Genomic DNA, 25,574 nt, shown 5'->3' with positions numbered 1-25,574 from the left:
TGCATAGCTTTTTCTGCCACTAGTGAAAATGAGAATTCCAGTGAGACATGTTAAACAATACTCTGACAACAGAGTTCCTTTTTCCTTTAATTAAAGGCTAGAGGAAGCCTTTCATCTCTGGAAAACACATCTCATCCCTGAGAACTCTCTAAATGTAAGCACACAACTGGCAACACACAAGCATCTTTGTGCCCAGCAAGAACATTATCACCACTGCTACAAAGCCTTATGCTAATCGTGCAAGGTCCCAGTCCTGGCCTGTAAAGCTCATTGTTTCAGTTTGTTATGCAAACCAGAGGTTGGTACTAGGTGTCTGTTATGAAACACAGTTTAAACACAGGGTAACAGCAAATACCTTGAGAATATGGAAGAGACTGAAAACAGAGGATCCAGTAATTCAAACAGCTGGCTTGTGGTCAAGTAATGGTCAACCTTACAAGCTAGAAGGCTGTTTCTGCTTTAAGAAAAGCAGCAGCAGCTGAGCAAGGAAAAAATATCCATGAAACAGAAGGTACCTGCTGCCATCTGGGAAAATAGTGCTCTTCCAGCATTGCACAGGGTTTAGAACAGGGACAGAAAACAAGGACTGGGAACTTATAAAAGGACAAAAATCGGGAATTGGGAAATGGGGGAGCAGAAGAAAGGATGTGCTCAATTCAGTTTTGCCTTCCCTTGCTGAAGAGCTCTTGAGCCTGATCACCTCAGCCTAAGACCATCAAGGACCACAGTTGTCAGTGCTAACTACACATCTCCAGCTTCATGGTATCATATACTCCTAGGAAATTAAAGAAACAGTTGTTAAGAACTGCTTGGAATATGTAGCCGCAGCAGGTATTTATAATGAGTGCATTTGCTCATTGCACACTCATTTATAATGAGAGCATTGTTTGTAGGAAAAAATGAAAAAAAAAAACCAACCTAGTAAAGCCTTGGTTTAAAATTTAAAGCTGATCCGATTTAATAGTTTCTAATTCCCCCATATACATACATAGACACATTCAGTTGCAACACTTTCCAAACACAGATAAAGATCTGGCCACCTTTTTGAAAAAGAAAACCAAGGGAGCAACAGGCAACTCTCCCCAACGTTCCTGCCGCCCACAGTAACAAACAGAAGAAAGATCTTTTCTGAGGGAAGCAGAAGAATATAAGTTACCATAGGTTGAAACCATGGCACTTCTAAAGGCCATGATTTCTTGCAACAGCATCTCTGTATGCCAGACTCTCACTGGTCAAACCCTGAGGAATCCCACATCACGTTAGAGCAGATGAACCAAGAAACCTTTCACCAAGAAAAAAAAAAGTTATTAAATAGTAGTTGATAGGTTACCCAGATCTAATAGGTAATTGATGTCTCTGGCAAGACTAGGATCAAAGGCAAAAGCAGAAGACAACCAGCTTGAGTAAAATCTTCATCACTAGAGGATACTGAAGGGAGAAATTGCTAGCTCTAGAGTCAGAGGAAAGAACATGATCACATAATACAACCTGTACCTACCCACTTCAATACATGCTTGGATAGGATGAACCCATGTGAAAAACAAGCAAAACAAAAAAGCACATTGAGAGGAGACTGAAGAAACAATGAGAGAAAGCAAATGCCGAAGTCCCAAAAAAGAAGTCAAGTGGACACTGAACAGCTTTCCATAGCACATTCTTCTAACACTTTTAAGAAGAAATAAAGGGACTTTATCAACTTCTTAATGTCTAGTTTACAGGGTTTAAACACACAATGGTGTTAAACATTACTGAATCACCTCTGTGGGTACACAGTTCACATGAAATACTTAAATACATAGGGAACATGCTCAATTAAAAAAAATCCTTATATAACCTGAAGTAAAAGTAGTAAATGCAATTTGTCATTTTACTCCTGCAAATTTCTGTTGTTTCCCAGCTGCTGAATTAAGACAGCAATTGAAGCTTCTCTGAAGGAACCATATCGTATTTAAGATCTCACCTCCCTACTGAAAATAGTTATTTACAGGCATATTGGCACTGTCACATAAATATTTGAAAAGTATATGACTGCATGTATTTTAATATAGCAATTTCTACACAAAATTCCAAATTAAGGACTTCACAGTAGCTTTTAAACACCATTTAGAGATTCAAATGCTGACTTGGTACAGGATCTGTAAAGCAAAAACAGTATTCACATCCAAGAAATAAAAATAATAATAAAAACCCAGATACCCTAACATTTAAAATAATAATAAAAAAACACATACCCCAACAATCCTTTTCATAGCATCCAGCTTTGCAGAATCTTTACTGCTTTCCAACATTTGTTTTAGGTCTTCATTTCTAGGGCAGAAACACAGTAAAGCATCAATTAGAAAAAGTAAAAAATAAAATCAGAATACCATTTTTATATTCTTGCATCAATTCAGCAACTTAAGGTGAAGCATGGCTCCTTCTTGCCCACTTGTAAATTTTATTTGTTAACATGCTGGACTAGTATAATGAAGTGTTTAGTAAAAGAATCTATCAGATTCCAACAATAATGCAAGCCTATGCAACTTTAATCTGCTGTTAGCTGAACCTTGGCTGGAAGGTTGAAGTCTTGAGGCAAGAGAAGAACTCAATTTGAACCAAGGACTCATTCGCTCCTCCCTTTTCCCCCAGTGAGGGTCAGATGTAATAGCCTGAGGTTGACACGTTTGTGTTAAAATATAATATCCACTTACGTAAATCACTGAAAAGCCCAACAGAAGACTTCAGTATGGTCTGAATTTCAACGAGAATTGAGCATATAACCTTATGTTTTCATCTCCATTTCTGGATTGTAAATTGCTATCCCTTGTCCTCAGGATTAAAAACCTCAGATCTGTAATACATCTATTCTACATGCCATAAGATTAAGACAGCCCAATCATTAGACACATATAGCAACCAAGCACTTTTTACAGCAGAAATAAAATTCTCACACAAAAATATTAAGTCAATAAGGATGTTCTCTCGCAGATACAGCTTCTCATTAGCTGTCACTAATAAGAAATCTCATGCTGTTTGGCTTCTTAGATGCAAAGAGATCACAATCTAACTGCATTTATAGACTCTGAAAGTTCACAAAAAAGATTCTTTGAAGAAATAGCCTTTTGTAATGCCCAGATTGCTCAAGTATGAAAAAATATGAAGCAAACAACGGCTCAAGAAGAGACACCTCCAATATTCCAAAGAACTCTGAAAACGTTCCAAGTTTACAAACCCCATGAGCTTTCACACAGCAAAGGGCAACACAGAAATCCAGACCGGATTTCAAAAGTGAATGCAAAACCTAGATATATTCTGATTTATCACTGCCCTCAGAATTTCAGATGGGGAAGAAAAAGAGTTTTACGACAAAGCCGTAATTAGTTCCGGTGAGACAAAATATTGTCATCCATTCCTTCACAAACCTTTAAATAGCATTCTTCCTACTTGCAATAGGTAGAGCCACTCTAACAGAGAAGATTTTCCTCGTATTTTCAGACCCAGTACTGCATCTATTCTGTGCCCCTCCATGAGAAATCCACACTGCTCACACACTTCAGTATATATCCACAAAATTAGGAACCACAACCAGATGGGGAAAAAACCCAAACAACACGTTTTCCTAATAAGCCAGACAAAAAACATGCAAAATGCAGGATGCAGATAGCTACATGCAACTTCCAATTGAAGTCTAACTGCTTTTTTTAAACCAAGTGTTTAATGAAATACTAGAGCAACCTAATACAGATGGCCTGTTGTAAATATTGGCTTCAACTGACAGCTTAATATTAAAGTATTATCTTTAAAAGAGAAAATTAAATGCTTCCACTGTTTTTCGCCTACTTCAGCACCTTTTCCCAAATATCACTGTGAAGTCCTTATTTTGTCTGCATCATACTCAAAGGTTTTTACTGGTTTTAGTTATTCCTGGAAGTGTTCAGAGAACTATATGGTCAGTCTTCTATTGCTACATTTATTTAGTTGTTTGCTTCAGTTCTCTAAATTATACTTCCCATTCAACTTTGTTCTGTAGTTCTGCATGCTGTTGAGATCAGTTTAATGTCTATAGTTGATGGCCTTCTCCAAGGCAAGTGGTAACATCCAGTGTACCTTCTTGTAACACCACCCCAAGACAGATCTTTAATAATAACTAATGCTGTGATTTCACAGACCTTTTCCTATTGTGCTCCTCTCATCTACCCATGATAAAGGCACACCACCCTCCACATTAAGGTCACTGGTTTTCTGATTTCACTTCAAGCATGCTTGTGTTTACCTCTACATCCTCACACTCTTTTTAGACACTCCATATTTTTCCCTCAGCTGTATATACCTTATCTTTGTTCTGAGAAATCAAATATTTGTTGGTTTAGAGTTGTACCTAAAATACCTTTAATAATTTGCTTTTTTTACCTTTTAATCTCTGTGTAGTTCCATTGGTAATTAACTTTTTAGGAAGGCTAGCTTGATTAACTTTTGGCAACTCTCTTTATTCCCATTGTTCTTGGCCACAGAAATAGCTTATTCTGCTGACCATTGCTGTCTACCTATTCCTCACAGGATACCGAGTAAATCTCAGTTCTTTTAGATCAGCTTGAAGCACCTTGCCCGAGACATTGCTCTAGTTGGATACAGAAATTTCAGAGACTTCTAATTCCTTCTGCTTAAGTCTTAATCCTTACCTTTTAAGCTTAGCCTGTGAAAGAATCTATACGACACAGTTATCAAAGTTACATAGCAAAAGACTGGACTTGATTTAGAAAGTTGCTTCTAGTCCTATGCTACTGCTTCCAGTTTCCTACTGCTATTTCACATAATAATGCACAAATTGAGATAGACACATCAGTAAAAGCTAAAGCACAGGATAATATTACTAAATTGTGATCACCTGGTTCTCATAATTGGTAGGAAGATGCTTCCGTTCCCTGGCACAACCAACAAACCAACCACTTTTCAAAAAAATTAGTATCTGACTAAAGAATCAAGAAGTGTTGCATGAATAAGACATTGTAGAAACTGCTTAAGATTCGAGTCTGGGAATACATTCACCTAATAAAAAATTAACAAAAAAGTTAACATGAAAAAATAACAATATGTCAACGAAATTTGCAAGTGAGAAAGTAGAAAATGTGGAAATAACACTTTGAACTTAAGGATCAAGTAGCAAAAATGAAGGAAGTTACACAGCACAAGATTCAAGTATGTGCTGAAGACTACCTTCCAGAAGTTGGGAATGACAAAAGCAGACAGTAATCACAGGATGAGTATGAATTACCAGTGTAACAAATACAAAGAAAAAAGGCAAAGGTTGAGTTTCAGATGTGAAGACAGAAAAAAATAAGTATTTAATAATGAAATGCACTTCTAACTGCTTATAGAATATATTCTATCATACATTTCAAATTAAAACATTTTGAAATGTTAACAGAGAAGATATAAACCAGAGAAATTAAGACATGAAGACCTGCTTACAGCCAGCCTTCCTTTCCTAAGATAAAAGCAGCAGGGGGAGAAAAGAAAAATAGAAAAAAAAAACCCAAAACTCAAGTTCTTGATAAATCCATTTGGAAATTAATTGCTACATGAACTGATGTATTTTTTAAATCTTTTCTAACAAATTATAATCCAAGATTAGCAAGCATTAGATACTTACAGAGTAAAATATTGCTCCATATATTCATATGGATCTGCAGCAGCAAGCCTCTTTTCTTCTACAGTTAGATAGGGTTTCAGTGTAACTTCAAAGTTTTGCCCTTTAAGAGCAGATTTAATAGTGCAAGACACCTCAGATATTTTACCCAGCATTGTAGAATTTCGTCCCATTCTTTTAAGTACAGTATTTAAAAAAAAAAAAAAAAAGATGACTGCACTCAACCAAGCTTGCCTGCCAAGACTGAGGTCTAGTCAAAAAAAGAAAATATTAAGTAACAGGATACCCACTCCCTTGCTGTTTTAACTTCTAGAAACAAATATCCTATGCAGATTCCAAAGATCATTTCCCTCCAAAAAAACCTCTTATCAGCAGCCTCAATGAACAATGGGAAAGGCAAATGCATTTCAGTCTTTCATACTATAGTTTATTGTACAATACAAAAATATTTTCAACTTCTGAGCATTAAGATGACTTAAGGGCATTTCAATCCTTAAGTAAAATCCCTCAAAACAGAAAGCATAAATGCCAGCCTCATACTGCTGTTCATATTTCTACACTAATTAGTTATTCTGAAGTGACAGTTCTTCAGTACACAATGTGAGACAAGTTCTTTATCACTTATGTCCACCTGCCAGGAACTCAGGAAAACGCAAGCAACCCTCCAGCTGCTCTCTGCTAAAACTTTGAGAGTAATTCTAGCCTTACAGAGTTAAGTACATATTACAGATAACTGAAATATAAGCTTTATTACTTCAGCAGCAAAACCAGGTTTAAAGAAGCCTAATCTGATAGTTTATGAATAATATGGAGCTATATGAAGCAGGACAGTAATGGTCCCAACAACAGTAGGTGCAAAAAAACCTTTGTAAGAGTAAATATATTGTCTCTCAGCCCATTTTTGCCAACAGTAAGAAGACATGAAATGACTTTGAGAGGGAAAAGGAAAAAAACAGGAAGACTCCCACCCGTCTGCCCACTGCCATATCTAAGAATGCAACAAGACTTCCTCAAGTTCCTGAGTTGTAGTCTAGTGCCTTAACCTCTATATAACACGGCCCCACTGTCCTAAAGAGTTGCCAGCTGAAAGTACTGTTATGGACTATAGTTAGAAATATTATACCCATATACAACAAGAACAGGCTATGAAATACATTCTGTATTATTTGCATAGCATCTACCAAAAAAGACAATGAGCCAATTATTAATATATTAAGGAATCAGTACTCAGCTGCCTTTGTAATCTTTACCACCACAGGCTTGTATTCCTCAATATAAGAATTTGAAAGCTAAGCAACTGTAAATCAGAAATGCAAATTTATTGCCCAACTTTCTCTCATAGCAAGCATCACACATGACAGATCTGCAATGATACAACATGATTGACATTACAAAACACATTCAGAATAATACATCCTTTTTAAAATCACTCATCAATTGTTAAATGGAGGAAGACAATTTCTAACTTTCTTCTGCTTTTTCATATTTTATGATTGTAGCCTTTAAGACAGATACTACTTTTCTCTTTCTACCTCAAAACATGGCTTTCTTCATATGTCTTTGCACGATTTCTGGATACAATAGGGGTACGGATATGATAGGACCTATGATAGGCCTACCGGTTTAGGATTAATCTTATAGATGTTACTGTAAGAAAGTAAACAAAACACACCAGTTAGATTTTTCTAGTTCTCATTCTCTTTCATGCTCCCTCTACTCCCCTGCCATTAAAAAGAAAAAAAACAAACCTTACAAAAACCCCACTCCAACGCCCCAAAATAAGAGAAAAAAAACCCCAAGACCCTAGAGCTTGACAGTCAAGAGAACATACTGCCAAAACAATTTTAACAGCCTGGAGTTTTATGCCAGAAAGGACCCTGATTATTACTCTCCATGCTGATTATGGCAAACTGCAACTAAAGAACAACTCTTTATGCCGTACTCTTGTTAGTACACAGTTGGTCACTAAAACTGGCATCTTGCTCAGATTAAGACTAGGATTTCAGATTCTGTTGAGCAACATTACCCACTTTTACAGAAAATAAAAAGAGGGTAGGCATAACTGTATGTTACTGAGGTTTAAATCAGCTATGTCAGTGATAAATCTGGGCCTCTCAGTTACTTTGTCTTCTAGTAGGAACTATCAAACCTTTAATTGCACTAAAATACCAATCCATGATCTGTGGCACATCATTTGCCACTGCACCTACATATTCTGAACAACTGTTGTTAAGAGAACACCTGTACTCCACCCTGATAAGATACACATTTACTATATCTCCTATTCTTTTTAGCAACACCCTCCGATGAAATCCATAAATTGTCAGCATTTGCTACAGTTCTAATGTACCCAGTTACTGAAAGAAGTCACCCACTAATCATAAGGCTTTCTTTGTAAAAAGCAGAAGTTTCTTAAGTATCAAAACTGCAACTGAAGCCCAGCTGGCAACGCAACGATAATTCTTTAGCTACAAAATCTTTACTCCTGGAAGTTTATCAGCCTGCTGTTTTATGAAATAAGGATATAATAATGATTCCCCATGCCATCTGTACGCCCCAAAACCTGGGAACAGTTTCAACCACCTCTAAGAAAGGGGAAGGAATTTTAAACAAATAAACTCGTGGCGAGACAGGCTCTTCATATACAAGGACAGCACTGCGTTACTGCAAGATAAGATACAGGAAATGGCAAACAAATCCACTCAGGGGAGGAAGAAAGCTTCACCAGTTCTGATATTATGGACCCACCTGTTAGAGAACAAGAACAAAAGTTACAAAAGTCCTATTCAACAGAGTTTTAATAATGCATTTCGTGCTTTAAGTTCTCCATTCACTGCATACTTTAAGTTACACGATATCAACTGCATTGTTCTTGCTTTCCAAGTCTTTAGGAGACTTCAGTCTGGATGACATACCTTCAACCACAGCATACCAAGATTTATTTTTTTTTGCCTCCAGCACAGCAAAATGTTCCAACATGAAGTTCAAAATACTGTGAATGCACCAGGTCTGAAGCAGAAAATCCACACTATCAGAGCAGCTTAACCTTTGGACTTGGCACGTGAGTAGTAATGAAGTCCTATGGAAGGTCCTGTGTCCCCCCCCAAATTAAAATAAATATTGAAATAATGATTTAAAAAATACATTTTTTAACATTTTACTGGCACTACAAAATCCTTAAAATAAATTGGCTTATTCTGGCACAGGCTATCATGTAAACTCTAAAAAAGTTTGAATTTAACACTTGAAGAGGAACTGTAAATGGATTTCAGGGCCATATAACATGGAAGCCAAAACAGCAGTGAATACATGCTGCAATTTGAGTATATTTTGCTGTTGATTTGGGGTCTTCCTCTAGCAGGAAATTAAGAAATCTGAGTTTCACTGTGTTTCATTCTATACCACAAACTGTTTGAATGACATCTTGTGGTGCTATTCAGTATTGCCATCCTCTTCCATCATAACACTATATTTATTGCCAATTCACAACACCAACATAGAATTCAACTATTATTTCAAGGGAGACTCAAATTATTTGGCTATGACTGTAGCTGTACTGCGCTTTAAAGAGAAACTGAGATAAGAAATAATCTATTTCCTTTTCAGCGACCCCTAATTTTTCAATATGAAAAACAAACATACTACCCAAAAAGCAAACTTGATAGTTTTAAAGGATAGACAGCAGAGATGCGAGGAAAACCAGGATAACTACAGTATCCTGTAAGGCTGAATGCCACAGAGAAAAACAAAACCAGTTATAGTCTGACCAGCAACATAATTTAACTCATTTAATGATTGCTTTGCCATTAGTTTCTCAAAGCACTTGCCATCTGGATGGTTCAGGTACAATCTCATCCTTCTCTGTGAGGAAACATATAGAAAAGCATAAAGTTAAAACTGAATAAAGCATCTTCCCAGTTCCCTATTGTGAAACTATAGTACCTGAACAATGGTTGAGCAACTCAGTGCATGGACACCTGTAAGTTGCTGCTACCACCAACATCAATGCAGATATGTAAACAACCTACATTTCAAAAGCTCTAACCAGATGCCAGCTAGTATGACAAAGCAGTTTGGAACCCGTTCGGGAAAGGACCATGATTTAATCTAAGATTATCTGTTGTCTATAACTACTATATATCTGTTGTATATAGTAGTTACAGACACCACTTCACCCAGCATCAAGAAAGGTTGTCTGAAAGGACGAAAGGTACCAGTCTTGCAACCCCACTGCATACGACCTCTTCTGATAGTGCCCACACCTCTGGATGCTGCAGGAAAGCTTCTGCGAGAGAAAAATCTTCCTTGGTGGCAGAGATCAGTTTCCTGAAGGCTGAAAAAGTGGCATCTGAAGTGGTGCTGTCACTTAAGTGGCTGTGTCAGTTTACAGCCTGTCTTGAGGCCAGTGATCAGAATTTGCAGACATTTGCAGATCACTTTGCAGCATCTGATAGTTGTGAAAGGATTATAGGAGAGTAAGAAGCAGTAAGTGTTTCCAACTTTCCTGTAAATGGTGGGAAGAGGCTTCTTTTAAAGATACCACCATGAAGGTGGTGCTGCCATTGCCAGAACCTACAACAATGTTAGTACATTTACATATATGCCCACAATGTTTCAGAAACACTGTTAAAGAGCATTACAATGCTGTTCATCTTCTAGCAGGATGCCAAAAAAGATCTCTATTTGCCAAAAGAATTCTGGTTTTCTCAAAGTAAGAAAACTACCACAGGGTGGCATAGTCAAGGACAGTCTTCAGAAAAGCAGAACTAAGAAAATCTGGAATTTCTTGCAAGTGTCAGCCTCATGTTATAACAGTGTTACAGAAATGTATTTTTAATGCCATTCAGGATGCAGATCATAGCAAGCGTCTACAGCAAAAATATATGACAACATAATAAATATGCAGAAACCACAGTGAAGACCTTAAACTATAAAACTTGCCTTTCTGAGGAAATAAAAAAGCCTCAAAAAATTTTAATGACTACATTACAGAGAATCACAGCAAATCAACAATTCATTGCTTGCATCCTCATATGTGCCAAGTGCATGGCAGTAAGAATATATTCACTGTGTGTCACTTCCCATCAGATCTGACTGATTTCAGCTGGAGAAGTGCTCTGCAATAGTACGTCCATGTTCATATACTGCATTTAGTTCCTATCCTGGTACTGACTACAAGGTTCATAATTTATCTTGTAGAGTCATCAGTTCATCCAAACCATTCATATTTGCTGGCTACACATCCTACCAAAAGTGGCGTATCACCATCCTAGTGGGCACAGCGCCATTCTAACAGATGGGGAAAGAAAGCAGTTGTGCCAATGAGCTAGTGGATGCAGTAAGTTTGAATATTAGGGCTGGAGTCTCCTCCAAGAATTTCACAAATGGCAGTCTATGTACAAGCTTTCCATGACTGGTTGAACAGGATATGCCAAGGCAAAACTCGATCAATTTAAGACTCCAAGAACATCTCTGGCAGCTTTTGAAAGCAAGTTTTTAGCTCTGATGAATTTGGAAAAGTCTTCTGCACAGAGAATTGGGGAATGAGTATCTTAATGAAATCACCACCTTAGATCAGCTCTCTGCAAAACAGGCTTGCAAATCTCAGCAAAAAAACCAGGTTTGCAGCCTTGCTGAGTTTTCTGATGAATAGCTCAACAGAATGCATAAGCCAGATCCGCAGGAAAAAAGTCTAATAAATTACAAGTGTATTTTGCTTGGCAGGAATACAGTTTAAAGATGCAAATCAGTAAAGTTGAAAATGCATCTTATAAATTTTGCCATCTGCTTCAATACTGTACTTACCAATTGATATCTACTGACATTACTCATGTGGTTCACCTCTAAGTTTTTACATTTGGTTTAGATACAGCAATAGCTAGTTTTATTGCTGAAATTGTATCATTTCCAAGAACCAAACATTATTATATTTTAATATTACATGCAGGTAAATTTTGTTTAAAATGCAATTAATATAAATTAAAATCCTCTGTCCACCTGCAATTAACTGTAGGCAGTAACAGCTGCACCCTAATGTATACAATTAACATGGATTCTGTGTTACTAATTATCTCTCCAGGTTTTCTTAAAAGTTGGAAGGTGATTAGACTTTTCATCCCTCTACATAGAGCAATAGTACATAGTGTAACTATAAAAATATCCTACTAACTTAGGTGATGTCCTGGTTTCAGCTGGGATAGAGTTAATTTTCTTCCCAGTAGCTGGTATAGTGCTGTGTTTTGGATTTAGGATGAGAATAATGTTGATAATACACTGATATTTCAGCTGGTGCTAAGTAGTGCTTACACTAGCCAAGGACTTTTCAGCTTCCCATGCTCTGCCAGGCACACAAGAAGCTGGGAGGGGGCACAGCCAGGACAGCTGACCCAAACTGGCCAAAGGGCTATTCCATGCCATAGGATGTCATGCTCAGTATATAAACTGGGGGAGTTGGCCAGGGGGCAGCGATTGCTGCTGGAGGACTGGCTGGGCATCAGTCAGCGGGCAGCGAGCAGTTGCATCACTTGTTGTTTTTTCCCTGGGTTTTGTTCCTCCCTCTCTCTTTTGTTGTTTTCCTTTTCATTACAATTCCCCCCCCCCCCCCCAATTATTAAACCGTTCTTATCTCAACCCACAAGTTTTCTTACTTTTGCTCTTCTGATTCTCTCCCCTATCCCACCGGGGTGGGGGATGGGGGTGGTGAGCAAGGAACTGTGTGGTGCTTACTTGCCAACTAAAGCTAAACCACAACAGATGTGCACCTCTACACTACACAGATGATTTTGACAGTCTTCCAAGTAGGCAGTGCTTATTGCATGGATTCCATCAATCTAGACCATGGAGAAATAGCTTGAGGTCCACAGGCTAGATTCAGTTTGTCCATAAGATTTTCATGATGACCCCTTCGCTCTTATGAATTTTCCGCTGAAAACTCCTGTTATGGGCAAAGACTTGTCTGCAGGCAATTTCCATTTTTCTGGTGGCCCATAATCTGACCCTTTTTCTTCTTTTTCAAAGATGTGGGGCACGTGAATGACGTACATCTGGAGCACCTAGAGTGACCTATGTCTGGAACATAACCAGTTCACAGACAAGTGTCAGACTACCTACTTGGACACATGAATAAATTCCTAAAATGTAACTATACAAGTTGTATAAAGGAATACCATACATGTCAGCTCATGTGACAAGAATGGAAGAGGGAGAGGGGAAGGAGAGGAACAGGCATCTTCAGCTATGCAATGGGGCCCATTCCGCTCAAGAAGGTTTAGACTGACTCATCTCAGGTACATAAGACCTTTAATTATTCAGTTATTGAGATATTTAACAGAATGAACACGAAGTTTCCATCCTCTGAACGCCAGATCCACTTCTGACATATTTGAAGTGATCTAACTAACCAAAAGACTTTTTAAAGGCAATACATACCAAATAGGCAAGTTATATTTGTCTCTTTAGTCAAGATTCAATACTCACAGAAAAAGCTAGCCCCAATCTCATATATTTGTTGTGAAATCTCTTATTCAAGAAGAGTTTCAGTTCAGTGAAAAATGGGAAGAAAACAGTGTCTTATGTATATGTTGTACTTAATAATAATTTATATAATAGTTTAGAAAAACCTCCTCCTTTCCTCACTTCTTTTCTCCTGAACATTTATACAGTTATCTGATAGAAGCAGACCAAAGCTGTATTTTTACAATCTCTATTTTTCTTTCCACTGCATTGGATACATACAATGTATTAACTAATGAGAAACATACTATTTGCATATGGTGCATGCAACCTATTCCACCTTGTTTATATTAAAATAAGTGTTTATTTCAATGAATATTTCATCTTTGTTGACCTTCTAATAGTCAAACCTTCCACTTACTCAGGCTTAAGATGTCACCACAACAGAAGTTTTGAGGCACTGAGACATTTTCAATACTGATAGCATGGGTCTCAACCAAACCAGAACACTAACATGTCAAGAAAATACTATGTTCATTAATGGAATTGAAGATTCTATTTGTAATTGAAAGTTAATGAATAAATCATAGAATTGCTAAAGGTAAAAAAGGCAGCTTTATCAGGAGAATAAGACACATGGGCTTTTGACACCAAGGGATGCTCAGAACTTTTAGATGATAAGTACTTCAGCTGAGTATTTCTACTGAAATGCTAAAAAAAAAAATCAAGAGTTAGGACAAGTAATTTATATTAGGTCAACTTTAGACTTCAGACTTAAGTCTACTGATACTCATTTGCACCTCTGTGCACAACTTGTCATACACCATTCTATATAATGGATGCTGCAAGACTGAAGACAGTCTATCCTAATAAATAATTTGTTTATTTCAGAAGCATTTTGGCTTACTTCCTCTTCATGACAAACAGGAGAACATGGACAACATAAAGAAAAGAGATTCAGATTTTTTAATGGAAGTGTTTACAGTAGTATCTTGATATTTATACTTCAACCACATGATATTGTTCCCAGATTAACTGGTAACAGGCAAGTGCAGGCCTCTGGTTGAACAGTTACTGCAGCAACATTCTGGGCCATGTATTATATATCTGCCCCTCTGCTGAGAAGGAGTGCTTCTATCACCAGTAGGTCTAAGAAAGAATCCCCCTTCCTCAGCAAGAAAAAAAGTTTGCCAAGCACTGAAACACCACAATGATACGGCACATAAGCATATCCAAGATCATATTCATCAGTGTTGGGTGACAATCAAGAGAGATCAGCAAACAAACTCTGAAAAGCCATAACAGTAACTTTATTTTCATCAGTGGAACACCCCACTATCCCCACACTTTAATGTGCAAGATGCAGAGAAACATCTTGCACTTCTCTGTATGCCCAGTAGGGAGGGATCGGGTCTGCCTAGTTTAAAGAACACAAAAACAAACCACCAAAAGATATGAAGTCCTCCATCTGGGCTACAGTCCCTGTTCCAAGAAGATTTCCATTTCAGCTCTAAGGAAAGGAAATTTTGTTTGCTTCTCAATAAGGAGTGTTTGGGCTATTACTAGTGTGGACTATATGACATACATGCTACATGCTTGATAAATGACTAGTGCATTTTCCAAACAGACTGCAACATGGTCTGCTGTTCTAACAATAACCCTCACCTGCAGTCCAGTGGCTTTTTCACACTACACAAATTTCATAATCTTCCCTGCACAGAGTCTCTTCCTCAACTATCCAATCCATACTCAGAGCTTACCCACACCAGTTTAAATCATGGATAACTTCTTATTTCAACAAGAACTTGTTTGCCAGCTACAAAAGACCACAGAGATCAATGCCTGCTTTCCTCTCAAGCCCTTCCTTTAGAGGATGGATCTTCTCTCCCCTCCTGTAACGGTAAGAGCAAGCCTGGAGGAGCAATTAATTAATATGGCATGCATACATATCACAAGCTATTCTGGTTCTTCCATACTGAAAGACAACCATATACATACATCTGTACAAAATGACTTAGGACCCCAGAGCTATATTTCCCCCTGACCATTGGGCAGCCTCAGGTAGAATTAGTCACTTGGGCTTCTGCATCTGATAAAACAGAGAGCTATATTTCACTTGCAAAACAGTCTGAAGTCTAGGATTAAATGAGTTATGTAGAGAATTATGGCCATGACCAATGATCAGGGCACCCCTCCTTTGTGGAAAAGAAGCAGCAAAACAGTGGTTAAGAAATAAAGCGCAAAGCTGTTTTTATGGAAGGGGACAGGAAAAGACAGGTGCAAACAACATAAATCAGCTACAACACGGAAATCAGCAGGGGGCATCCATACTAGGGCAGTGGAAATTTTGACTGGAACAGAATGAAAAAGCAGAGTATTTAGTGGAATAGCAGGGGAAAAGAAATGTGATTTGTCTGGCAAACTGACGAGGCCAATCAGCTGCTGCCTCACAGAGCTAAGCATCAGAGTGACAGCAGCTTCACGTTGTTGTGATTTACTTTGGTGTGGCACAAAAAAACCCACCTCAGTCGAGGTTTCTAGAGCATGGATGTTCTTTTTGTGCAGAACAATCAAACTGAAGAAGAAGTGATTGATTTTCTAATGTACATGAGACCTTAGTTTATGGTGCTTTTTACTGGTTGCTCTTGGAATAGATTTCCAATTTGTTGTAGGATACAATTCCAGCTTAGCAGACCTCTTGATCCTTCCATTTAGACACACTTTTTTTCCTCTCCAATTCACTTTTCCTTTAAGGAGCTGAAGGCTTTCTGTGCCAGTGAACTTTGGCTGCTTTTTTTTCCTCCTCCATTTCCTCATTTTGACTTCTGACCAAGACACAACACTGTTAACACCCACTTCAAGCTGGCCACCTCGCCATGATCACCGACACTTCCAACTACAACTCCCACAAACACTTCCAAGCATTTTTTTTTTTAATACATCTGAAGGCAAAATTAAACTCATGCCAGTGTGGTTAGCTATCAAAACAGAGAAGTGACAAGCAGTTTTTCAAACAAACCAACAAAAAAACTTTACAGATCACCCATTCCGCTATAACACCTTAAAGGTAAGCAAGTGAACTTTTCCATGGAGTCACGAGGGAGTAGAAGCGGGCACCGAGGCACGGCTTCCCCGCCACGGCCCTCTAGAGCTGCCCCCGCCCGGGAGAAGCCCCGAGGCCGCACTCCGCCCCCCGCCGCCCAGCCACCGCGCCTGAGGGCAGGGTCCCATCAGCCCAGCACCGCCCTAACGCCCACGGAATCGGTCACCGCTCACCCGCCCAAAAACCGCGAGCGGGGCCCACCCGGACCCCGAGGGACGGGACAGGCCCCGCCGCCGCACGGCCCGCCCCCCTTACTTCTTGGTGTCGCTGCTGAAGAGCCCGAAGGCCGCGGGAGCCGAAGGGGTCGTGGTGGGCGCCACCTCCTGGGCCAGCTCGGGCGCCGCCTCTCCCCCCTGCTCGCTGTAGCCGAGCCCGTTGCCGGACATCCCGCCGTCGCCGCCGCCGCCGCTCCCCGCCCGTTCCGCCAAACTTACCGGCGCGGCACACCCCAACCCTCCCCCCGGAAGCGGCAGGCACGCGCCAGCACGGCGGGGCGGGCAGGTCACGTGGCGGGAGGCGGTGCCAACCGGCCGTTACGGAACTCGCCCCGCCCCGACGTGCTGCCGTTGCTACGGCAACGCGGCCCGGCGGTGACGCGAGAGGGGCGCGAGGAGCCGGCAGGGCCCGGCCGTTGCCGCTGCCCTCCGCTGCCCTGCCGGGGCCCGCACCGCTGTCGCGGTGCAGCGGGCTTTGCCGCCCGCCCCGGGGCGAGGGGAGCCGCGGCGCCCGCAGGAGGCAGGCGGTTGCCTCCCCGCCGTTTCTGGACAGCCGCTGTTTCCGGCCTCGCCTCTTACCGGCCCCGTCCTCCTTCCCTTCCCATCGGGCGGCCCCGCAGGCCCCGAGACCGGGCGAACGGGCCCCGCGGAGCCCAGCCTCGCTCGGCGTCCCTCCAGGGTAGCTCCGGGAGAAGCTGTGGCTCCGCGCCCCCTGTCAGCTCCCCGCTGCAGCGGCCAGGCTGTGACAGGAGCTCCGGGGCCTGGCTTGCCCTGCGGTAGAGGTACGCAGGCTCCTTGGGAGGCAAGCTTTGCTCCCCAGCCCTCCACTCTGCCTTGGGCACAGCCGTCTAAAATACAAAGTATGGTCTATAGCATCATCTCGTTTGTTGCTTCTAGTAATCCATATTGCAAATTCACTGCTTTCCCAGGAAATGTCGGTACCTCACGCTGACCTCCATGCTCACTATTACAGTAGTAGTGGGGCAGCCTAGACTAACAGCAGCAGTTTACATATGGGAGGCCATAAAATGTAAAAGGATAATTAGAAGGTGTCTGAGGAAAGTTTCTCCTTATTTCTTTTTACAATCTTATTTTCCTATGTGCATCTTTCCCCCCCTCCCCACAGTGTCTGAGGAATAATCTGTGTTCATTAAAATGCCCTTCTACCCATCTCCTGACATAACATATTGGTGGAGTCCAGCCTTTTCGTCATGAAAACTCAACTCATTTCCAAAAGGTTACAGTTCACAATCAATACTTTTTATCTTGCAGAGGAAAAAAAAAAAGAAAAAAAATGGATTGTCATAATATTTTTCTGAAGCAGCTTTTTTACTTGCTTGTCTTTCAGCAACTTGTACATTTCTGATTGAAACTGAGTCATTACCAAGAAAATAAACTTGACAAAAGGAGTTACCAATACAGGATTTATTAAGAGTGCAGGGCTGCTATAAGGCCAGTTGTCCTCAATAGTTGCCTTTTACGGATGCCAACATTTCGGTTTTGTTTTATGATCTCTCACAGCTTTTTTCTTGGTAGCACTGTCTCTTGAAAGTCATGGTTTAGAATGTAGAAGTCCCAGTGCGAATATTCTTGACCATCGCCATTTTACCTGTTGGTCCTTTAGACTTCCATTTTTGTCCTGCCCTTTGCATTGTTTACAGTAACATCTACCATAGTTTTCTTTCCCTGTAGATGGAAATATCTCATTATAACTACCATAAATGGTCACAGTAACTGTTGATACTCTTACAATGATATGACTTGCGGTGGACACCTCTCAATCATACCAACTCAGACAGCATCCCACACCCTGAATTTTAAAGGATCAAAAACCAGAGTAGACTGCTGGAGAATTGGGTCCGAACCAGAAAAAAAGGACACTTACTTCTCTCCTAAAAGTTTAAGCTGTTGCTCTGATCTACAGAGAGATCTGAGAATTCATATCAGCAGTCCTTAGAAATTGGACTCCCACTGTTTTTCAAACCATGCATTAATTTAAACATGTAATAGTGAGAGCACTTGAACTTTGGTCCCAAACACGGTTATGCTTACATGAAGGGGTGCCTGGCTTACATAGTTTATTTGTGTTTAAGGCACATATAGTGTAGGAAGGGGTAACCTATATTAGGCCAAGTCCACAGTTTGTCAGGTAGATTTATTCTAGTTTCTTTTAAGACTTCCTGCCTGTTCTCTGAAGCACGAGGTTTAAACTACTTCCTTCTTTGTATAAATCTATAAAATAAGTATTTATTGTTAGCAATAAGAAACATCTTAAGTACAACAAACTATTTTATTATTACATATATCATTTAAAAAGTAATCTTAGAGGAAGGACTAAGAGAAAAAGAGAACAGTAGACCTGTAGAATATTTCAGAGAAATCTGTGGGAGTACAAACATAGGGAAAAGCAGACAAATGGGCTATTGAGGTGGATGATCATGGGACTGTGATATGAGAAGAGGAGCAGATAATAACAGTGAAGCAGAGCTTGGAAGGGCCTTGAAGCTGAGAAGAGAAAGCAAATATTATATGAAGATTTATTAAGTATCATTAAACAGTCCTATCAGGAAGGCTAGCTATAAGCTCTTGCTATCAGTTCTTGCTGTCTAGTTTTAGCCTGAAATATGCCACAACTGTTCAATGAATAGCCTTTTCCCGACTATATTAAGTCTTCAAAATCACCATGCAGTGATAACGTATTTGCACATGGAATTTATACCTGTACAAAATTATGTCAAAATTACTGAATTATGAAACACAAAATAATACCAAATCTAAATTCTCCACTTACATTAATTGATTTCAGTATTCTATATTTCAAGTTGTTGTGCAGCATAGGAAAAGTAACAGACAAGGCATAAAACAGGGAACATAGAAGGCTTTTGCTTCTCCGTTTTCCACTCATCGTGTTTCCTTCTGAGACCATTTTACCTCCATGATTCCTACCATCTTCGCAACTGCTACTTCTATAGTATCTGGTAAATTGCATAGTTTCTCACTCTTCCATTCATAGTTGTAAACAACTATATAATAAAAGATGTATGGACATAGCTTTTAAAAATTAATTGCACTGAGCAATAACTTCCAAGGCTCTATGGAAGGGAAGATGTATTTATATGGATAAATACATATGCATTTTCATCAAAACTCATCTATTGTATATACATATGCATTTAAAGGGAAAAAAGATTCACGTTATTCAACAAACTGTAATTTTGTAATTTAAACAAGTATTAACTTTGCTCAGCTTTCTGAAGCATTTACAGAAGATATTTAGCAATGCTTTTTACAAAGTTACGTCCATTTTGTGGGTTTTTTTTTTTTAAGCTGAGCAGTGCTGCCGTATGCTTATTTGGTGCCCTCTTGTGGCTCACATTATTCATACGAATGAAAAAGGAGATGCATTGGTAAGGAAACTCATTTTTAATCGAATTCAAGCTCTGTATAACAAAAATATCAAGATATTAAATGCTTTACTCATATTTTCTATATTGCTGATAGTTTCTGATATACCAAAAATGTGCTGGTATTGCAGATCCTATACAAATGTGTAAGAGTTTTGACTTAAAAATTTTTTTAGTAAAGGTCATTGATGAAGATAAGTAATGATACGATACAAACTTCTGAATAACAAGATTTTTCATTCAGTAATGATTTAGAAATCTGATGTATAATCAGTTACTTCAAAATTAAGCACCAAGAATTAATTCCCTCACCTGGTATAATGGGTTTTCAGTCTGAGGCATGAACTCAGCTGCTAGTATTCCTGAGTAGTTCAGGAAAACTCATGCAAATGAGTAAACTAATGGGTCTGAACAAAACTTTGATCTGCCTCTCTCCAGTTGAATCTAGATTTGGGACTTTATTAAGAGCAAACCAGCATTCTTTCAAAAGTACCTGTTCTCCATTCCTTCTTAGCAGAACTGGCTACCATATTATCCACAGGAGCTGCTTGCATATGCACTGTTGAAACCAGAAGACTTCAAATTCTCTTGTGTTCCTACAGCTTCTCTACAAACTCTAAAATTTCACAGTATGTGTCTTCTGGCTTCATAAATTAATATTCCTTCAAATGGTTATGAAGATTTTGGTTAAATGATGAACAGGAAGAGTAGAAAACAAAAAGCAAAAATGTAGAACACAAAAAAGAAAATGGTTGAAAAATAAAACAATTCTTCAATTATATGAGTTCTTTGTAATTTCGTCAAGCATAAACATGCAAAATAGGTATTACTAGAATTAGAATTATAACTTTCATGTTATAACGTTCATGTCATAAAATTAGATTTTACTTTTCGATAGAGACTATCTTGGAATTAAAAATATTAAGATTATATCCAAAACTATTACAGAAATACAAAAATCAAAAAATAAATAAAACCAATGGAATAAGTACTCTTATACCCTTGTACTGATATCATACCTGGTGTGTTTAATGATAATTAAAATCCATGTAAGATCCAAGGTGAATTAGTCTTCAAAACTTTCACTATAATTTAAAAAATTATTTGTTAATCCTTCATTATTTAAGCTCCCCAGATATTTAAATATCATACTATCAAATACCATATCAAAGTAGGAAACCTAAATTAACTTGCAACAAATTCCCTGTCATACATAATGCTCACAGAACTCAAGTAATTAGTTTAAAATGTCCAAAACAATGCTCGAATGTTTACTGCACTGTATCCTAATTTTAAAAAATACATACTCTTATAGAACAAGAAAATTTATTGTATCTCAGAAGATTTATCTTAACTAGGAGAAGAAATTCAGGGTATGGTGCGTTCTCTCAAATACCCCAGCTAGCCACAACTACCTTTCTAATGCAGTCAGAAGTTACAGGGTTCGCTCTTGATCACGTCAACGCTAGGTTTCCCCCTAGACCTATTGGCATACCAGCTATAGGCATGGGTTTGCCAATTTATCTTCTGCTTTTCTTAATCTAGACAAGCACAGGGTCTAGCTAAATTAGAACAAAATATTTAACTGTTTTAAGTAATGCAGCCTAAATAACTTTTTAAAACCTTGTGCCTATATAAACAATTTGTACTGTAACATATCTGGCTGGATAAGGTTACTGGGTTGAGGTCAGCTCCAGACTTCTTCAAGGATTTGCCTTAATTGACAGACTAAACCAGAGATTTTTCTGCCTGTATTAGTATTTCACAGTTTGCTAGTTAACGTTTGTAAGATAGCACATTTATTTAAAGATTTTTTTAAGATAGTTTGGATTAAAGGCTTTAAGAAGGAGGTACATGTACACGGTTCGTGTGTTTATTATAACATCTCTTCCTCTTTATTGTGCTGTCTCCTAGCCATTATCTAGAAACTCCACTGAGTTAGGCTGCCTTTGAAATACATGCCTTGACAAGTGGAAACAGTCCAACTGTCTTACTGGGTCCTGAGTTTTAAAAGAAAATCGAGCTGCACTTACTAAGGACTTCAACCTTGACGTTTCCTGTGTACCTGCAAATCCTCCATGTTCTACCTTCAAACTGTACTAGAACAGGTAATACACGTTTGTTTTCTACTGGCACTGCACATAAGTTGTTTGGCAGGAATAAAGGGCATGAATATTCACAGAAAGAACGGCAGGATGATTAGATCTTCTCAGAGTGTGTGTGTATCTTCCCGTCAGCGTACAGAAATATACATCTATCCTAAAGAACCTCTGTTCAGTTCTTGAGTTTTGAATTTGGTTTACTGCTGAGTAAACAAGAATTACAATACATACAACAATAAAAAGAGAAATTAGGCAATTTTGAATAACTGGTCCATAAGCAGGGAGAAGGCTAGATGTAAGCACACTGTGACTTCCTTGGCATGGGGTCAACTGTGCATCAGTCCTGGTATAGATTACAGCAGTATGGGAACAGGTTTTACTGATGTTCAATGAATATAGCATCCAAATACTTTCACTGTAGCTGGAGCAGAACGTACTTCAAACACACCACCTTCTTACTTCTGCAGCATTCAGCATGTATCCTGTCCCATGGGATGAGAAACGAGTATAGAACAAAAAAGTCCCTGTCCAAGGAGATTTAACTTCTTTTCTAGCCAAGGAGATTCTAACTTCTTTGAGGACACAAACTAATCGGACCCATAGAAGCAGACCCATAATGTAAAAATAAAATAAAGTATAAAGTAGAGCCTGGAATTAAATAATACAGAAAAGGAGAAAGTTCTTTTTAGAAATGAGAATGAGCAAAAATGAGAAATGAAGGCTCAGAAAAACATGATGGCTCTTTCAGGTGCTAGTGATCACAGAAGATAAAATTCTTCACCAGAATGTAATAGGATTTGGGGGAGAAACATAGGAGAGTCTTTTACTGGAGGAGTAACAAAGTGCGAAATAAAGGTGCAATGCTAAGAAATGGTTACTCCTCACATTTTCCTGTGGGTGAAACACTTACATTACTTAGCCTACCGGATTTTTTTTAATGTATGATAATTTATAAATGGTTTCTGGAAAGAACGTAATGAACTGGCTGAGAATCAGGTCTGCAAGCAACTGCTACACTCAAGTACACTTGTATATGGAAGGGGTGAAAAGGCCAATAAATTATTTTCCTGGCAGATCAAGAATGAGGAAGTTGAAAGATTTATCTTGGAAATAACACTGGATACACAGAAGATAATTTCAGACAAGGAAACAAAAAAACCCCAGCCTTTTTTTGTCAGAGACGCCCCTTGCAGTCACGTCTGAATAGTGACCATTCCTAACCTGGAACTCCAAAGGCCATGGAAACGTGTGTTCTTGTTGAACAATATCTCTGGCTTGTCTTGGAATGAGATAAGGGTTTCTCAGCACCCTACAACTGTGATTCTAAAGCTAGCTCACTTATTTAGTGAATTAAATCTGAAGGTTTTTTCCTATAATTAACTGTTATCTCTTAGACAAGATGTATGTCCTGTTTCTTAAAAAAAATGTAGGGAATTCAAAGTAAAGAGGATTTATGTGAAAATTCTCCTTTTAAAATACATTTATTTTTATAAATTTTATAATTATAAAATTGAATTAAATTCATAATTATATTTATTTAATTTAATTTAATATTAAAATGCAATTGTATTTATAAGTATGATCATATAACTATATTAAATTTAAAATTATGCATTTATAAATTATAAATTTAAAATTTTTACATGAAAATTTTTGTGAAAATATCAGACTGTGTCTCTAGTATTTATTCTTTTTACTGATTAGGCACCTTATTCCACTTATTCAGTGCTACTGAATCACTGCAAAATATGTCTTTTTTTCGTACTCCTAAGAAGGAACTTCCTTAAAAGTTATGTGGACAAAAGTAGATTTCTCTCATTTATTATTTTAAAGACTAAAATAAAGGAAATATAGCGCATATTTATAAACTGTAGTTGTTAAAACTATTTTGCATGTGAATCCTCAACCTTTTTTATAATGTAGGCTGCATTTAAATACAAAATATTTGTAGTCAGTCCCAGTCAGTACATCTCATGATGTGCTTAGCAAAACTTGAAATGATAAAGAGAGATCAAGAGAAAGAATGACTTACATATGAGAAAAAAAAATAGACTTAAACTCTGCAGCCTAGAAAAGAGACATTTCATAGAGATCTATCTGTTTTATGATAGAGATCTACAAAATCATGAATTGCATAGAGAACATGACTCATTTTCTCATCTGCTAGGAGGCATCAAATGAAACGGCTTGATTGTAGGTCCAAAATAAAGGGATTTTTTTTTCCTACAGCACAACTGAAATGTGGATTTTAACAGTTGCCATGGGGTATTGTGGATGGCAAAAGTTTTCATGAGTTCAAAGAACAAGAAGACAAATTTATGGAAGAAAAGGTTATTAAATAGAAAGATAACATCTCTGGCTCAGGAAGTTCCTGAACCACAAGTTTATTACAGAGAAGTACCATCACATACTCTCCTTGTTCTGATACTCTGCCATAAGAATCTGGTACTAGTCATACTCAAATATAAGTATTTGCGGCTAGATGGACCTTTGCAGGTGCAACTGTTCTTATGTGGTATATTTCAGTTCATTATTCCTACTGCAGCCACATAAATGTGTGGATATCCCACTGCCTTATAACATAGTTCAGCAGCTGAAAAATGCAAGTGATAAGCCAAGTTTGTACAAACCACTCAGAAGTGCTCTGTGGACCACCAACAGCCCATACACTACAACTAGGAATTTCAATGCAATATGAAAGAAGTAATAAGAATAACGAAAGAAATTAGCACATATATTATCTAATAGCATGGTTCAACTTCTACCAAAGACTTGTAGTCCAGTAGAATGGGAATTAAAGTCATATTACCTTTCTGTTTCTGTTTCCTCTTCTAAGAAACAGGAACACACCAGTCTACCCCATCTGTAGTTGAAGAATGCCACATATGAGGCAAGTCAGGCTACACGTCCCATTCTGATCAGAAAAGCTGAAACTTTAGTGAGGCTTCCTGTTTTATTTGAGAGAAAAACAGAAACATCCTTTGTTTTCAGTCTTATTTATCCCCTCAGGTTTTGTTTGTCATTTCTGCCTTTGAAGTGGTGAAAGAAAATTTGTGTTCACTCCTGCCAAACCACTGTGATCAGTCTTTGAAAACGCTAAATGTTTGTAGGGCTATTATGGCTATCTTTAAAATGTACTTAAGATGTTATATCTAGGATGACCCATCTGTTCTGCTCTCAGGGACACCAAGTCCCAGCTTACCTGGTTGTCTAGTCCTTCAATTGTAATGCTTTGGTGCTGCATGGTTATTAGACCCAGTGGTCCACAAAGCAGTTCACTCCTAATTGCTTCAGTCAAAACAGCCAATATGACTTACACAGAAATTCTTTTTTCTCTGTAGCAGTAAACTATGATCCAGGTTTTTGTTTCTATATTCCAAGCTACTTTAGTAATTCACTCTCCTATGAGAGAAACATGAAATAAGATAATGATGATGAAGAGGCAAAATCTTATTTTGCTTTCTATCTCTGTTCCATAACTGAACTCAAAAGAGAAAAGCTTTCTTACAAAAGCTCATTGGAAATTAAATAGTATCTTTAGAGATAGGAGTATTACTCAAACATCAGACAAGCAACTAGCAACTAAGAAGAGCAGAGGTCCTAAACATAATGTACTTCCTTTCAAACCTTGATAAAGTGTTTAAAGATTTGCCAATATGTCATGCAAACCTT

The 25,574-nt window shown here is 38.4% G+C and overlaps 1 protein-coding gene and 1 long non-coding RNA gene across 6 annotated transcripts in view; both read right to left on the bottom strand.

The window, feature by feature from the left end:
* AP3B1 (adaptor related protein complex 3 subunit beta 1) overlaps positions 1 to 17,090 on the bottom strand; it is a 164,352-nt gene extending 147,262 nt beyond the window's left edge. For 2 of the 5 annotated variants that reach the window (XM_072859650.1, XM_072859651.1), the window contains exons 1-2: positions 16,437 to 16,660; positions 2,232 to 2,307 (exon numbers count right to left, since the gene is read on the bottom strand). In XM_072859650.1, the coding sequence (XP_072715751.1) occupies positions 2,232 to 2,307; positions 16,437 to 16,567 (207 nt within the window). In that variant the 5' untranslated portion in view covers positions 16,568 to 16,660. Of the gene's footprint in view, positions 1 to 2,231; positions 2,308 to 4,864; positions 4,882 to 16,436; positions 16,661 to 16,975 lie in introns of those variants that run through there. The other 3 variants (XM_072859652.1, XM_072859654.1, XM_072859653.1) reach the window with 3 other exon arrangements.
* Positions 17,091 to 18,730: 1,640 nt separating this feature from the next.
* Positions 18,731 to 25,256, bottom strand: LOC140650796 (uncharacterized). Its single transcript, XR_012042171.1, has 3 exons — positions 24,712 to 25,256; positions 20,820 to 20,885; positions 18,731 to 20,462 (listed from the first exon to the last, which is right to left on the bottom strand). It is a non-coding gene; the product is annotated as an uncharacterized lncRNA (long non-coding RNA).
* Between the last annotated feature and the right edge of the window lie 318 nt (positions 25,257 to 25,574).

The sequence above is a fragment of the Ciconia boyciana genome, chromosome 4 (assembly GCF_034638445.1).
Source record: "Ciconia boyciana chromosome 4, ASM3463844v1, whole genome shotgun sequence".
Lineage (NCBI taxonomy): Eukaryota > Metazoa > Chordata > Aves > Ciconiiformes > Ciconiidae > Ciconia > Ciconia boyciana.
The sequence above is the reverse complement of the archived record's forward strand: the minus strand, read 5'-3'. Positions and strand labels throughout refer to the sequence as shown.